Below are 17,535 nucleotides of genomic sequence, written 5' to 3' on the forward strand. Positions count from 1 at the left end.
TTCCCACTTTCTGGAGGGTTTTTATCATAAATGGGTGTTGAATTTTGTCAAAAGCTTTTTCTGCATCTATTGAGATGATCATGTGGTTTTTCTTTTTCAGTTTGTTAATATGGTTTATCACATTGGTTGATTTGCATATATTGAAGAATCCTTGCATCCCTGGGATAAATCCCACTTGATTATGGCGTATGAGCCTTTTAATGTGTTGTTGTATTCTCTTTGCTAGTATTTGTTGAGGATTTTTGCATCTATATTTATCAGTGATATTGGTCTGTAATTTTCTGTTTTTGTAGTATCTTTGTCTGATTTTGGTATCAGGGTGATGGTGGCCTCATAGAATGAGTTTGGGAGTGTTCCTTCCTCTGCATTTTTTTGGAAGAGTTTGAGAAGGATGGGTGTTAGCTCTTCTCTAAATATTTGATAGAATTCCCCTGTGAAGCCATCTGGTCCTCGACTTTTGTTTCTTGGAAGATTTTTAATCTGAGTGTCAATTTGATTACTTGTGATTGGTCTGTTCATATTTTCTATTTCTTCCTGGTTCAGTCTTAGAAGGTTATACCTTTCTAAGAATTTATCCATTTCTTCCAGGTTGTCCATTTTATGGGCATAGAGTTGCCTGTAATAGTCTCTTAGGATGCTTTGCATTTCTGCAGTGTCTGGTGTAACTTCTTTTTTTTTTCATTTCTAATTTTATGGATTTGAGTCCTCTCCCTCTCTCTTGAAGAGTCTGGCTAATGGTTTATCAATTTTGTTTATCTTCTCAAAGAACCAGGCTTTTAGTTTTATTGATCTTTGCTCTTGTTTTCCTTGTTTCTATTTCCTTTATTTCTGCTCTGATCTTTATGATTTCTTTCCTTCTGCCAGCCTTGGGTTTTGATTGTTCTTCTTTCTGTAGTTCCTTTAGGTGTAAGGTTAGTTTATTTGTGATTTTTCTTGTTTCTTGAGGTCGGCTTGTATTGCTATAAACTTCCCTCTTAGAACTGCTTTTGCTGCATCCCGTAGGTTTTGGATTGTCGTGTTTTCATTGTCATTTGTCTCTAGGTGTTTTTTGATTTCCTCTTTGATTTCTTCAGTAATCTCTTGGTTATTTAGTAACATATTGTTGAGCCTCTATGTGTTTGTGTTTTTTACATTTTTTACCCTGTAATTGATTTCTAATCTCGTATCATTGTGGTCAGAAAAGATACTTGATATGATTTCAATTTTCTCAAATTTACTGAAGCTTGATTTGTGACCCAAGATGTGTTCTATCCTGGTGAATGTTCTGTGTACACTTTAGAAGAAAGTGTAATCTGCTGTTTTTGGATGGAAAGAAATCAATTAAATATCTATATTATTAAATATTAAATATCAATTAAATCTGTGTGGTCTGTTGGGTCATTTAAAGCTTGTGTTTTGTTATTAATTTTCTGTTTGGATGATCTGTCATTTGGTGTAAGTGAGTTGTTAAAGTCCCCCACTCTTATTATTATTATTTACATCTTTATTGGAATATAATTGTTTTACAATGGTGTGTTAGTTTCTGCTTTATAACAGAGTGAATCAGTTATACGTATATTCCCGTATCTCTTCCCTCTTGCGTCTCCCTCCCTCCCACCCTCCCTATCCCACCCCTCCAGGCGGTCACAAAGCATGGAGCTGATCTCCCTGTGCTATGCAGCTGCTTCCCACTAGCTATCTACCTTACGTTTGGTAGTGTATATATGTCCATGCCTCTCTCTCGCTTTGTCACAGCTTACCCTTCCCCCTCCCCATATCCTCAAGTCCATTCTCTAGTAGGTCTGTGTCTTTATGCCTGTCTTACCCCTAGGTTCTTCATGACATTTTTTTTTCTTAATTCCATATATATGTGTTAGCATACGGTATTTGTCTTTCTCTTTCTGACTTACTTCACTCTGTATGACAGACTCTAGGTCTATCCACCTTATTACAAATAGCTCAATTTTGTTTCTTTTTATGGCTGAGTAATATTCCATTGTATATATGTGCCACATCTTCTTTATCCATTCATCCGATGATGGACACTTAGGTTGTTTCCATCTCCGGGCTATTGTAAATAGAGCTGCAATGAACATTTTGGTACGTGACTCCTTTTTAATTATGGTTTTCTCAGCGTATATGCCCAGTAGTGGGATTGCTGGGTCATATGGTAGTTCTATTTGTAGTTTTTTAAGGAACCTCCATACTGTTCTCCATAGTGGCTGTATCAATTCACATTCCCACCTGCAGTGCAAGAGTGTTCCCTTTTCTCCAGACCCTCTCCAGCATTTAGTGTTTCTAGATTTTTTGATGATGGCCATTCTGACTGGTGTGAGATAATATGTGTTTGTCGATTTCCTCTTTTATAGCTCTTAGCAGTTGCTTTTTGTATGGAGGTGCTCCTATGTTGGGTGCATATATATTTATAATTGTTATATCTTCTTCTTAGATTGATCCCTTGATCATTATGTAGTGTCCTTCCTTGTCTCTTGTAACGTTCTTTATTTTAAAGTCTATTTTATCTGATATGAGTCTTGCTACTCCAGCTTTCTTTTGATTTCCATTTGCATGGAATATCTTTTTCCATCCCCTCACTTTCAGTCTGTATGTGTCCCTAGGTCTGAAGTGGGTCTCTTGTAGACAGCATACATATGGGTCTTGTTTTTGTATCCATTCAGCAAGCCTGTGTCTTTTTGTTGGAGCATTTAATCCATTCACGTTTAAGGTAATTATTGATATGTATGTTCCTATTACCATTTTCTTAATTGTTTTGTGTTTTGTTTTTGTAGGTCCTTTTCTTCTCTTGTGTTTCCCACCTAGAGAAGTTCCTTTAACATTTGTTGTAGAGCTGGTTTGGTGGTGGTGAATTCTCTTAGCTTTTGCTTATCTGTAAAACTTTTGATTTCTCCCTCAAATCTGAATGAGATCCTTGCTGGGTAGAGTAATCTTGGTTGTAGGTTCTTCCCTTTCATCACTTTAAGTATATCATGCCACTTCCTTCTGGCTTGTAGAGTTTCTGCTGGCAAATCAGCTGTTTACCTTACGGGAGTTCCCTTGTATGTTATTTGTTGTTTTTCCCTTGCTGCTTTCAGTAATTTTTCTTTGTCTTTATTTTTTTCCAGTTTGATTACTATGTGTCTTGGTGTGTTTTTCCTTGAGTTTATCCTGCCTGGGATGCTCTGTGCTTCCTGGACTTTGGTGTTTATTTCGTTTCCCATGTTAGGGAAGCTTTTGACTCTAATCTCTTCAAATATTTTCTCAGGTTCTTTCTCTCTCTCTTCTCCTTCTGGGACCCCTATAATGCGAATGTCTTTGTGTTTAATGTTGTCCCAGAGGTCTCTTAGGTTGTCTTCATTTCTTTTCATTCATTTTTTTAATTCTGTTCTGCAACAGTGAATTCCACCATTCTGTCTTCCAGTTCACTTATCCGTTCTTCTGCCTCAGTTATTCTGCTATTGATTTCTTCTAGTGTATTTTTCATTTCAGTTATTGTATTGTTCATCTCTGTTTGTTCTTTAATTCTTCTAGGTTTTTGTTAAACATTTCTTACATCTTTTCGATTATTGTCTCCATTCTTTTTCCAAGGTCCTGGATCACCTTCACTATTATTATTCTGATATCTTTTTCTGGAATAAACCTTATTATTCTGTCTCCTATGTCTCTTTTCTTGTCTTACAAATTTTTCTTTCTTCTTGACCTTATTCCTGCATTTTGAGTAATTTTTGCAGATTTGTCTTCCACTTTGGAAATTCTCTTTTTATTCTCCAAATCTAATACCTGTTCTTTTGTAGGTATTTGTTCTCAAATCAGATTGTCCCCTTGTTTCCCCTTTTCTACACTCTTATATTTTGTTTACTGTTACCTCTCTGAGTTCAGCTTCCTGTTTGGTTGTTTATCTTTTGGAAAATAGTCCTTTTTTTCTTTTGATCCAAGCACAGCTTTAAAATATATCTTAGTTACCATTTAGTTTTAGCAGGAGTTCACTTTAGATAAGGGTTTTTTGTTCATTGTAGTAACTTAATATTTCTTACTTAATACATTTGCAGTTCTGATATTCTTATTGGTGAACTTGTGTCATCTCAGGATCTCATTATGTGTCTTATCTCTTTATCTGTTAATGTGCCACAAGCATAATAGTAACCATTTGTGGAAGGGTTTTTATACCCTTTTAATTAACATGGTGTTGGTAGTATTATATATTTAGGATTATAAACTTTTTAAATAAGATTTATATGCCAGTATATTTCAGATTTGTTGTTGTTCTCTAAGTATGTGTGTATATATATATATATATATATATATATATATATGTGATTTAGTTATTTGGGTCTTCTAATGTGTATGTCAAACTATACATATTAACTACCCCTTAACCTAATAATCAGTGTTAATTTAAATATCTACTCTGTACAGCCAAGCAGTCTTCCTGTTATTCACAAGGTATAGGTTGCAATATAGGGATGATGAAGCAGTAATTAGTTTTCTTTTGGTAATTGTTTTCTAACAATTGATGCATATTAAAGTGAAATTCTCAAAAGTCTACTTTTTAGAATAGCCCTTATAATAGATTCTATCTTCATTTAATTTGGAGAGTTGAAAGAAGCTTCTCATTTTATTCTCATAAAATTGACCTATTTTCCCTTTAAAATAAGAATTCGAAATACGGTCTAAGAACTATGGGATTTTGCTATTTGTAAGTATTTTAATGTGAACTTTTGAAATTAAATATTCAAGCATTTGGATATTCTGTGCAGAGAAATAGTATGATTTGTTCTGAGTTACAAGTGTCTTTTCTTGTTATCACCTTAGACAAAGAAACAGCCCTGGTATAACAGCACATTAGCATCAAGACGAAAACGACTCACTGCTCATTTTGAAGACTTAGAGCAATGTTACTTTTCTACAAGGATGTCTCGTATCTCAGGTACATTCAGGACTTCTTAAAATATCTCAGATTCATGTTTCATATCCAAATCTAGCTTCTTATGCTGGATTTATGGAAAGCAAAAGTGTCTGTTTTCAACATAGTCTAGCACAGTATTGTGGAGGTTCTTAGACATCTTGGAGAACATTGCTTTTCCATATCTATTTTTGTTCTCTTTCTTTATTTGGGAATTTTTTATCTGTATATAGTGAGCTGTATAAAGTTAAAAACAAATCAGCCATGAATATGTAGCTAGCAAAAATAAGTTCCATTCAGTTGCCTTCTATTCTTCAACATTTATTAAGTTCTAAGCACTATCCTCTGTGCTAAGAATAAAAAGATGAAAGTACTTGTTCTTGTCGTCAAGGAGTATTATGAATTTAGTGGGGGGAAGCAACAGGTAAATAATTCTATGTGTCGGGCTTCCCTGGTGGCGTGGTGGTTGCGAGTCTGCCTGCTAATGCAGGGGACATGGGTTCGTGTCCCGGTCCGGGAGGATCCCACATGCCGCGAAGTGGCTGGACCTGTGAGCCAAGGCCTCTGAGCCTGTGCGTCCGGAGCCTGTGCTCCGCAATGAGAGAGGCCGCAGCAGTGAGAGGCCCGTGTACCGCAAAAAAAAATAAAAATAATAATAATAATTCTATGTGATATTTTATGTTATATACATATGCAAAGGGCATTAAGGGAATAGAGAAGAATATCCACTAATACAACTGGGAGTGAAAAAGCCGTGCCATGTTGAAAATGGAGAAATATGAGAAAATGATTCCTGTAGGGATTTCAGAGATGTTGTATTTAGTCAAGGCTAGTATTAATTAACTAAAAAAGGTAATTAGAAACATATTCAAAGTAGAGGAAATAACTTATGCAAAGATTTGTACACAATAGTATAGAATATTTTTATTGCTATAGAAAAGTAACCGAGTTCTGTTCCCTTTTTGTTAGTTCTCTGATCTTTAGCCTTTCTTGGTGTCTTTGCTCACCAGTGCGGTAGGGACATTTATACCAACCCAGCAGGGTTCTTTTTTTTAAGGTTTATAGATGATGCATGTAAAATACAATGCTTGGTATAAGTTAGATTCTCAATTAATTGATGTCATTTATAATACACCTGCTCAAAATGAGGACCACCAAGGAAAAAAATGTCTGTTATTTTATTAATTGTTAAAAATTTTTCCTTGGTTTTCTCTTGAATAGGCATGTTTGTATTATAATCCACACATTATAGAGAGAGAATCTTTGGAGAAATTTGCCTCAGGACTGGAGGTGGCAGAAAAATGTATATAGATTCACATAGCATTTTTCCTCTGAAGACTAGAAGAAAGCCAAACTTTGTTTATAAGTGTGTTTGAAATTAATAGTCAACAGTTTTCATACAGATGCAAAGCTCTCATTGCATTGTCTTGAGAATTGAGCCCCTTATTAAACTTCTGTAATAGTCTATAAACTACAGTAGGAAGCTGTTACATTGAAAGTGGTCTTAGACCTACATTCTACTGACTGGCAGAGGGTTCATGTTAACCCTTTCAGATGTTATTTGTTGGTATGATGTTGAAATACAACCACAGGCAAATGACAGACATTAAAAAAAGAGAGAGAGCAAGATGGGAAAGAGAGATTGGAGTAGGCTATTGATTAATAATTTGTAAATAACTATAGCATAAGCATGCTGTGGGATAGTAAAGGTAATCACAAACCAATTTAATTTATTTTGGAGATATAGCTTTATAGGGAGGTAGACTAGTAAGTTAAAACCAGGAGGAAGATTAGATTTTTATTTTTGTAGACATGGCTGTATTGTACTTAACACATGTTGTCTTTAGTTTTTAGGAATCTCAAATTTAACTTAACAAATTTGCAGTGTCTACACTGATCATATTGCTGAATATGGAGTCCCTCCTAGTGTCCTTGGCTGTCAAAGAGGAAATTTAAACTTCTTTGTAATGGGGTACCTAAGAGTTTGATTGTCCTTTTGTATATTTTCAAATGAGAACACACTCCCCATCCCCAACTTTTATTTTCATCTATGAAAATGAGACATGAAGACTAAGAAAAAATGCTTTGAACTCTTAATTGTAATTGAAAGAGAAGCTAAATTATAAAGCATTAGAAGAGAGAAGAGACACTGAAGACACTTTTGCAAACTAATCTGTAATTAGAATAGGAGGGGTGATATGCCATCAGATATGTATGGGTATTGATCAGAAACCAACCAAGCAAACAAAATCCTACCTTTTTACAACCAGATAAGTGAAATCTAATCCCTATGCTTTCAGATACTGAAATAACTGCTTTTAGTGTTATTTTTATAGCTTCTGTTGAAAGTAGGTGTTAAATGAGTGGATATGATGGCTGGAAGTTCAACTACCCTAGAAAAGGATTGTGATCTTCTGCAGAATAGACATTCTTGAATGCTTGTGAATTTTATGTACTTAGGGATTGATGTCAAAATGTTGAAAGAATATATTAATATTAAAACAATTTTTAAATGGTTAGCTATAAAGTAACTGTCTTTTCAGTATTTACTGCATTATGTAGCTCACAGTAATAGGGTTATATATAAAAAGAACGAGTTACATGGTTGGATGCATGTTGTATCCAAACCACTTTGCAGTGCAGTTGATACCCCCCCCCCTTTTGCAATAACCTATGTTTTATTTATCATTTGTTGAATTTCCTGAGAATAATTTTTGTGGACCAAGTACTTTAGCTCAATAACATCTTGATATTTCATGCTAATTGGGTTTGTTCCTTTTGTGTTTTCTAGAATGGAAACACTACAAAATTGAGCCCTTTTAATGTAGGTTGTTAGATGACTATGTTAAGTTAGTGTTTAAATCTTTAAAATGTAAAATATTAGGGACAGAAGCTTACTTAGTTTCCTCAAATAATTGTTTGTTTTTCTTTATAATAATTGTAAGATAAAGTACTTCATGTCAGCAATTCAAGATAACTGGAAATCTCCAGATAAAATAAATAAATTCTTTATTATATATCATATAGTAGAGTAATAGTAACTCTTTTGACTTAATGATTCTTACAACTTAATTTCTTTTTGCTTACTAGTATTTTCAGAGGACATTTAAGAAGGGAAATCACAAAAGTTTACCTTAAAAATGTTCTGTGTGTGTATATGTATATGAGCTAAGAATAAGGAAGAAGGTATGAAAACACTGTGTTATAACAGGCTTATTTCAAGTTTCAATATAGAAAGCTAACTAAAGTAATTGTGTTCTTTTCTTTCTTTGGAAGGAAAAACGCAAGTCCAAACCTTAAGCAGTTTTGAAAAACAGTGTTTTTATTCATGCTTTTACTGTAGGCCTGTTTCTACATTGGAGAGTAAATTAGCTGTCTTCTCAGGTCCTTTATAACCTGATTTTGTGATTTAAATTCTACATCATTTAGTTATGAATAGTTTACTGAAATGGACTTTACTCAAAGTATTTGTAAAGAGTTCTATTGGATGGAATTATTGTTTTCCATATTCACCAAGACATTTGAGTGAACCAATTTTTACTTATTTATTTATTTTATTTTATTTTATTTATTTATTTATTTTTATTTTTATTTTTTATTTTTTTTTTTGCGGTACGCGGGCCTCTTACTGTTGTGGCCTCTCCCGTTGTGGAGCACAGGCTCCGGACGCGCAGGCTCAGTGGCCATGGCTCACGGGCCTAGTCGCTCTGCGGCATGTGGGATCTTCCCAGACCGGGGCACGAACCCGTGTCCCCTGCATCAGCAGGCAGACTCTCAACCACTGCGCCACCAGGGAAGCCCGAGTGAACCTATTTTAAGTTTGATTTTGAAAATTAATAATTCATACACTGCAGTTTTTACTCTCGTCCCATAATTGGATTTGAAACACTTCAAAGTATTATGTGAACAAATATTTCACTTTCTTTTTACTTAAAAATCTATTTTTAATCTAAATTATGTTATTATTGTGTTTTGACTATAAGTAAACATGAACATGAAGATGTATCCCTGTAAACATGTTCCTTTAACAAATACCCTGTCCAGTATATGTACTTGTCTCTCCACCCTCACCTTCTTTATTGATAAGGGATTTTGTTTTAATAAATGATTTAACGTCTCTTGATCAGAGGTAATTTTTTTTTGTTTTTGCAAGAAATTATTGCTTAAAAAAGAAAAAGAATTCACAGTATGTTCTTACTGGTGTTGAAAGAGACTGTGTCTTTCAAGAACCACTGAGAAATTTTTCTTAAAAGTTGAAAAATCAGCTCAGTAATTTGTGTATGTTAGTCCTCTCTAAGTACTCTTGAAGAGTTGTTGTTTGTGTTTAGTATATAGTTCTTAGTCTGTGGATATTGCTCTTTGACTTATGTTTCAATTCAATTCATTTATTTTATTTTGTTTTCTTCATATAGATGACAGTCGAACTGCAAGCCAGTTGGATGAATTTCAGGAATGCTTGTCCAAGTTTACTCGATATAATTCAGTACGACCTTTGGCTACATTATCATATGCTAGTGATCTCTATAATGGTTCCAGCATAGTTTCTAGGTAAGTATGGGGCAGCATACTATTTTCTTACTATTTTCTTTTGTAGGAGTGTCTAGAATTTAATTGAATTAGAGAAACAGTTATAGTGTTATGGTTAAGAGCCTCTGTTGTGAAATCCAGCTTGCCTGCCAATTTTTAGCTCTGCGGTCTTAGGCAAGTTTCTAAATCTCTTTAGTCCTCAATTTATCTCTAAAATGTAATGATTGTTAGTATCCGCCTCATAGGGCTGCAGTTTGTTTTCTTGTAATTCTTTTGTGTGGTTTTAATGACAAGATGTGCTCTCCTAATAAATGCTCTCTCCTCTTTAGTTTTTTAGAAGAGTTTGTAAAGAATTGGTGTTAGTTCTTCCTTACATATTTTGTACAATTCCCCAGTGAAGCCATCTTGGTCTTGAGTTTTCTTTGAGGGAAGATTTTTAAATACAAATCCAATTTTTAGGAGAGATGTAAGGCTAATCAGGTTATCCATTTCTTCTTGATTGAGCATTATTTTTAGTTTGTGCCTTTCAAGGAATTTGTCCATTTCATCTAGGTTATTGAATTTACTGGCATACAAGTGTTTATAGTATTCCTTTATTATCCTTTTGATGTCTTTAGATTCTGTAATGATTTTTCCTTTCTCATCCTTGATTTCAGAAATTTGTTTCCCTTTTTTTTTATCCTTAATAGTCTGGCTTAGAAGTTTTCAATTTTATTTATCTTCTCAAAGAACCAGCTCCTGGTTTATTGATACTGTCTATTTTTCTGTTCTCTGTTTCATTGATTTCTACTCTTTATTATTTCCCATTTTCTACTTTGTTTAGGAGTAATTTGCTCTTATCTTTCTAGTTTCTTAAGGGAGAAACTGAAGTGATTGAGTCGAAACCTTTCTTCTTTTCTAATATAGATAATTTGTGTTATAAATTTCCCTCCAAGTGTTGCATTAACTGCATTTCACAAATTTTGATACGATTGATATCTTGTCTTTTTTCCAAATTTTTTTTTATTCTGGTAAAATACACATGACATAAAATTTACCATCTTAATAACTGTTCAGTGGTATTAAATGCATTCATAATACTGTGCAACTGTCATCACCATCCATCTCTTTAATACTTGACATCTTGTAAAACTGAAACTCAGTACCCATTAAACAATAACTCCTTGTTCCCTCTTGCCCCTAGTCCTGGCAACCACCATTCTACTTTCTTTGTCTATGATTCTGCCTATTGCAAGTATCTCATATAAGTGGAGTGGTGCAATATTTGTCTTTTTGTGACTGGCTTATTTCACTAGTGTGGTGTCATCAGTGTACATCCATGCTATAGCATATGTCAGGATTTCCTTCCTTTTTAGGGCTGAATAACATTCCATTGCATGTGTATAACACATTTTGGTCATCTGTCTGTCAATGGATACTTGTGTTGCTTCCATGTTTTAGCTACTGTGAATAATGCTACTGTGAACATGGGTAAGACTATCTCTTTGAGACCTTGCTTGCGATTCTTTTGGGTATATACCCAGAAATGGAATTGCTGGATCAAATGGTCATTCTATTTTTAATTTTTTGAGGAACTGCCATACTATTTTCCACCAGGGCTATACCATTTTGCATTTCTACCAGCAGAGCCTAAGGGTTCCAATTTCTCCACATCTTTGCCAGTATTTATTTTGGTTTTTTGATTGTAGCCATTCTGCTGGGTATGAGGTTAGGTTTGATTGCCTAGATTTGATTTGAATTTCTCTAATGATTACTGATGTTAAATGTCTTTTCACATGCTTATTGGTCATTTGTATATCTTCTTCGGGAAAATGTCTTTTCAAGTCCTTTGTCCATTTTTAAATTGAGTTTGTTTTTTATTGTTGGTTTCAGGAGCTTTCTATATATTCTGAATATTAATCCTTTATCAGATTTATAAATATTTTCTCTCATTCTGTGGGTTGCCTTTTTACTCTTGATATTGTCTGTTGTCAATGCATACAGTTTAAAAATTTTTATGAAGTCTTATTTGTCTATTTTTTCTTTTGTTGCTTGTGCCTGTGGTGTCATATCCAGGAAATCATTGCCAAATCCCAAGTTGTGAAAAGAGTTTTATGGTTTTAGATTTAGGTTTTTGATCCATTTTGAATTAATTTTTGTATATAGTTTTAGGTAAGGATCTAAATTCATTCTTTTGCGTGTGAATATCTAGTTTTCTCAGAACCATTTTTTGAAAAAGCTGTCCTTTCTCCAGTGAATGGTCTTGGCACTCTTGTCAAAAATCCTTTGACCACATATGCAAGGGTTTATTTCTGTGTTCTCTCTTCTATTCCATTGGTGTATATGTCTGTTTTTATCTATGTTTTTTGATCACTGTAGCTTTGTAGTAAGTTTTGAAATCAGGAAGTATGAGTCCTCTAGCTACTTCAGGTCCTTTGGAAGTCCGTGTGAATTTTAGGATGGGCTTTTCTATTTCTGAAAAAAAAAGTCATTGGGATTTTGATAGGAATTGCATTAAATCTGTAGATCACTTTGGGTAGTATTTGACAACAATATTCAGCCTTCCAGTCCATGAACATGGGGTATGTTTTCATTTATATCTTAGTTTCTTTCAGCAGTGTTTAGTACTTCTCATTGTACAAGTCACCTCCTTTGTTAATTCCTAACTATTTTTTTGATGCTCGTGTAAATGAAATTGTTTCTGTAATTTTCTTTTTAGATTGTTTATTGTTATTATAACAAGGATATGATATTTTTCATTTTCACTCATTTCAAAAATCTTTTAAATTTCAAATTTCATTTTATTTTGACTCATGGATTACTGAGACATTAGTTTTCAAATATTGGGGTTTTCTAGTTATCTTTTTGTTATTAATTTATATTATTTTCATCTTCATCATCTTGACCATTCTTTAAAATTTTTTAATAAATTTTCTAATATACATAAAAATGGAAAGAATATAATCCTTTATACAATCATCTCCCAGACTCATCAGTGATCCAAATTTTGCTATACTTGCTTTGTTTATACTCTTCATTCCTAATTTCTTTGCTTAAGTATTTTGAAGCAAATCCCAGGTATTACGTCATTTCAACTGTAGATTCTTAAGAATCTCTATGTCTTAAAATATGGATATTGTATAACCACGGGGCTTTATCACCTCTAACACAATTAGCAGTAGTCCCTTGGAATCATCAAATTGCTAGTCCATGTTCAAATTTTCTAGATAGAATGAAGAAGCCTTAAAAAAATGTTTTTGATGTGGATCAGGAATTTGACAATTTTTAGCTTTTTAAAAATTACTGAAACTACATGTGCTTTTCCATTTTCATGACTGAGATTTTTATTTATGTATATGAATATTGATCTTGAACTTCAGGCCATTAGCTAAAGAGACTATTGCATTAAATCTTTTATTGTATTCAAGCTTGTTGTTTAACTTGGTAACAAGACAAAAATCATACATTTATTTATTTTTCTATATGTTGGCAGTGTAAGTTTTCCTAATCAGGCACTGGAGTGATTAAAGTTTTAAAATGCAGTAAATTGTGGGTTTTGTTTAACTAATTAATTAAATTAGTAATTAACCTATTTAACAAAAATTCATTGACTACCTAGTGTGGGAGAGGCTAGGAGTGTAATCATGAACAGGCCAGCTTTGATGCTTGGATTCAGGAGACCTCTCAATTTTATTTCAGTGCCTATATAGAAGAAATAATACTGATCTGGTATGTACACACTTATAATTATATGGCTCTACCCAACTGAAATGTAATGCAGATTAGAACTCTGTTGTAATAACAATTAATGTCCCTGACCATTGTGAATTCATCCTATATTGTATTTTCTTCTCCATTTAAAAGTGAACAAAAAACCAAAAACAAAATAAAAATTTCCTTCTTAACTTCATATTACAAAAGCAGCATTTCTAGTTAGAAAATGTAGGATTGGTTATACATCTCTAGGTATTCAAAAAAGAGTAAGAGCTATTCTTCATTCCTGAAAGCCATTTTAGCTTGATATAATGTAATTTTGTTTTTTAAAAAATAAGTAAACCTTGATCATATAAAGACATTTGTATCAGAGTGCTATGTTTTCTGAGGCAGACATTTACTGTTATAGGAAGACAAGATTTCAGTTTAGAAAAATAACTTACTGAAGGTGAGATTAGTTATATCAAAATATGTCAAGCAAAATAAAAAATTTAAAGGTACCTTTAGTTTTTTCATCTTCATGTTGACATCCATTCTTTTCTCCTATTTACATTGAATTAACATTTCTGAAGGAAAAATTTCCAATTCAGGAAGTTTATCAGGCAGAACGCTTGAAGGACTATAGTAGGCAGCAGCAGAGGAACATAGTATCCATAGTATTGAAGGGACTTTGAAACTTTCACAATCCTGGTGATTTTTTGCTTTTCCTAGTTTCTCACATTCAGACACATCATTGATAATAAATTCATTTTAAAGACTTTTAATTCCTTGCAAATTAGGACATTTAATGAATTTCTTTTGGAAAGAGGGGTGAAGACTTGTTAGAGATGACAAATAATGTTGAATTTGGTGCATTATTTCATTACATTGTAAAAGAAATTATTCTTACTGTAAAATGGCATGACATGTATTTAGTATTGGTCATTTATTGCAGTGAGAATCTCACTGAGAGAAAAAGCTGAACCGGAAACTTTCACTTTTAAAATTTGTCTTCCTTTGCTTATGGATCACTTTGGGTTATTTAACACCATACTCATGAGTCCACAAGGTGGCAGCATTTGTTTACTTTGACAATGTCTCAACTAATAGACAATAGACAAGGTATGGAAATCAGTGGCTTATAGTGAAGTTCATTCTCATAAATACTAGATGGTCCTAAGTTAACGTCACCAAATAATAGAAAGGATAGAGAACTTTTCTTACACATAGCAGTAATGGAACATTTTGCATTTTTTTCTTGAATTAGGTATTCATGACCACCAGAGAGGAATGAAACTGTATTGTTTAAACTTACTGAATACTTAGTAGCAATGGCTGTTGAATTCTTGGTTTGAACGTTGCATACCTAGATTGTTTTGGTTAAAATTGTTATATACTCCCTCTGTAGTTTACAGATTATCTTAACAGTTTTGCTTATATTTTCTCAAACTCTTGAAATAGACTTACATCAGGCATTAGTAAATTCATAAGAAGAAAATGATTATATATTGTGGCATTTTTTTGCTGCTGGTAATGTAGTGTTTGATTACTTTTCTTCAGACACCATTGTAAGTATTTTACATGACCTTGTAAGTATTTCACTAACTCATTTAATCTTTACTGTGGAGTAAGGCATTGCTGTTAATCTCATTCTACAGATGAGCAATTGAGGTAGAGAGAAATTTTCTAACTTGTCCAAGATCAGCACAGTGCTAGTAAATGACAGAACTAAGATTTGAACTAAGGCATTCTGGGCCCTGTGTTCTGCTGTTCTTTTGTCCCTTCTGGATCTGTTGAAACCTTGGGAAAAGTTTCTGAAAGCACTTTACTTTTGAGACAAACAAAAGAAGTAATTCTTTTGAGTTTCTGATACTTTGTATCCTTATTACTGTCTTGTCTAACTTGGCCTCGATAATGAAAATTTTTTATTTTTAATTTAATATAGATATGACGTTCCAGTGTCACTTTTGCCATAGTTTGAAAGTATTCAAGTTAAATATTTATTTTTTTTGCAGTAGCCAGTTATAAGGATTGTTTTTTTTACTAAACTTCAGTTTATAATGACAGTCAGTGCTGATCCAGGTTTAGGGTACCTTTTAATATATGCTTTATTGTAGAATGCTGTGAGTTTTAAATTTGTACTTAAACATAGGTTGTCTCCAGGTAATTAACTACTTGGTAAGGATGTATGATTTTTAGGATGACTTATGCACTTCTCTTTTTGTCAGAAGATATTTCTGTTATTGTCTAAAGAGTTATCGGGCCATCTGGGGTTGATGAGAAATGGGAGGAGTGGGAGTGCAGAGGAAAGGATTTTTTTTTTCTTCAGAATTTGGCCCAGGACCAGTTTTTTAAAGCAGTAATTTAAAAAATTGTGTTCTAGGCTTGAAGCTTCATCAGGGAGGGCGTCTTATCTGCCTTACTTCCCGCTGCATCTCCATGCCTGGCACATGGTAGGTGCCCATTAGTAAATAGTTGTTGAATGAATGCATGAATGAATGGAAAACATGCTGCGTGCTCTGGGAGGACCCAGAGCAGGCGGGACTCTAGCAGTTGTCTACCTTAACCTGCTTTTACATATTTGCTTTCTGATAAGTATTCCTTTGAAGAAAGTATCCCTAGGCTAAAAAAGAAGTCTGTAAATCACCAATGACACATGACAGAAAAATAAGTTAATGTTAACAACTTAAAATAGAAGCATCCAAGATTGTCAGCATGTGTTAATGAGTTTCCTACTTCTGTGACAATTCAAGATACAGGCTAAAGATGAAATACACACAGTCTAAGTTTAAGCATTAGAAATTGCTACATCCTCTCCCTTCCCCATAGCCTCTTTCCTATCTTTTTCCTCTTCTCATCTCAATTCCTCTTATTTTTCCTGTTTATTTTCCTTTGCCCTTGCTTGTGCTGAGGCTTGTCAGTAGTACATAGTGAAACCATAAACTCAAATCATTTTACGCTTATTACCACAAAGAAAGTGTTAGTTAGGCTAGCATTTGAGATTTTAGTAGACTAGTAAGTTTGTCACTAATCAGAACATAAAACATGCCTACAACAAAGGCTTAGAATTAGAATGCTGCCTTTTATTCATGATAAAATTATTTACCTGGAGAAGAGTAGAGTTTGTTAACCTATGACTCTCTTCAAATAATCAAAGTAAAAGAGGAAGTAGAATGGTTCTGTTTGGTACCGAAAGATAAAAGTAGGACTAACGGCTGGAAGCCACATTTTAAGGTTAATATAAGGAAGATCTTTATAGTCAGCAGTGTGTAGAAGTGGAATAGGCTTCATCGGGAGGTCGTTGCCGTATGCTCTTCTTAGTTTTAAAACTAAGCTCTAGTTTTTCTTTTCTTTTTTTTAATCAAGAAAAATTTTCTGTAATCCTGAGATCAGTTATATGTATATGTTCACCTGTATTTTTCTAGGATATTGTTTTTGTTTTAATTTTTTAAAATTGTACCTATTCATAACAAATATTTTAAGTGCTGAGAGTACAAATAAGAGTGATACACAGAATAGTGGAAAGACAAACCTATAAGCCAATATATAGAATAAAGTGTTGTAAGTGCTATGAAAGCATCTAGTGGGTACAACATGGAGAATGGATTTGAAAGAAGCAAGAATAGGAAGTAGGGAGATCCAATATATAGGTGATTGTTGAAACTGGCCAGGCATAGCATCAGTACATGATGATGGCCTGTGACCTGTACTAGGGTAAGGTCAGTGGGGCTTAGGTGAAGAAGTATTTAAAAAATATTTGGGGACTTGGGACTTCCCTGGTGGTCCATTGGTTAAGAATCCTTCCTTCGGACGCAGGGGATACGGGTTCATCCCTGATCAGGGAGCTAAGATCGTACATGCCCCTGGACAACTAAGCCCATGCACCACAACTACTGAGCCTGCGTACCACAACTAGAGAGCCCAAATGCCACAATTAGAAAGCCCATGCACCACAACTACTGAGCACACATGCCACAACTAGAGAGAAGCCCATGCGCCACAGCAAAGAGCCTGCGTACTGCAATGAAAGATCCCACGTGCTCCAGCTAAGACCTGATGCAGCCATAAATAAATAAATATTTAAAAAAATATTTGGAGACTAAGGTAGACAAAACTTGATGATTGATGGGTGTTGTCCTTGAAGGAGAGGAAGATAGCTTCCAGGCTTTAAGCTTGAGGAGCTCGGCTGAAAAATATTGGAGTTATTTACAGAAATAGGGATACTGGAAGAAGAGTAGGTTTAAAGGTAAGGAGGCACATGGGAGATTATGCATAGGCTCTTTGGTTGTACAGAGAAGAGGTCTATGAATATGGGAATTTGTACAGTTGATAATTGACATCATGGTTGTAGACTCATAGAGCTCCAACATTTAAAGATCAGGTAGGCGAGGAGGAACCCATAAAGCAGATCAAGAAGGTTCTCAGATGAAAATGAAAAGTAGGAGACTTTATTGCCA

At 34.0% G+C, this 17,535-nt stretch overlaps 1 protein-coding gene across 4 annotated transcripts in view; it reads left to right on the plus strand.

The window, feature by feature from the left end:
• Window positions 1-17,535, plus strand: part of COP1 (COP1 E3 ubiquitin ligase) — a 260,115-nt gene that overhangs the window by 122,968 nt on the left and 119,612 nt on the right. For all 4 annotated transcript variants that reach the window (XM_082834460.1, XM_082834458.1, XM_082834459.1 and 1 more), the window contains 2 exons: window positions 4,789-4,903; window positions 9,292-9,427. In XM_082834460.1, the coding sequence (XP_082690586.1) occupies window positions 4,789-4,903; window positions 9,292-9,427 (251 nt within the window). The remainder of the gene's footprint in view (window positions 1-4,788; window positions 4,904-9,291; window positions 9,428-17,535) is intronic.

This window comes from Leucopleurus acutus (assembly GCF_964270905.1).
Source record: "Leucopleurus acutus genome assembly, chromosome: 2".
Taxonomy (NCBI): Eukaryota; Metazoa; Chordata; class Mammalia; order Artiodactyla; family Delphinidae; genus Leucopleurus; species Leucopleurus acutus.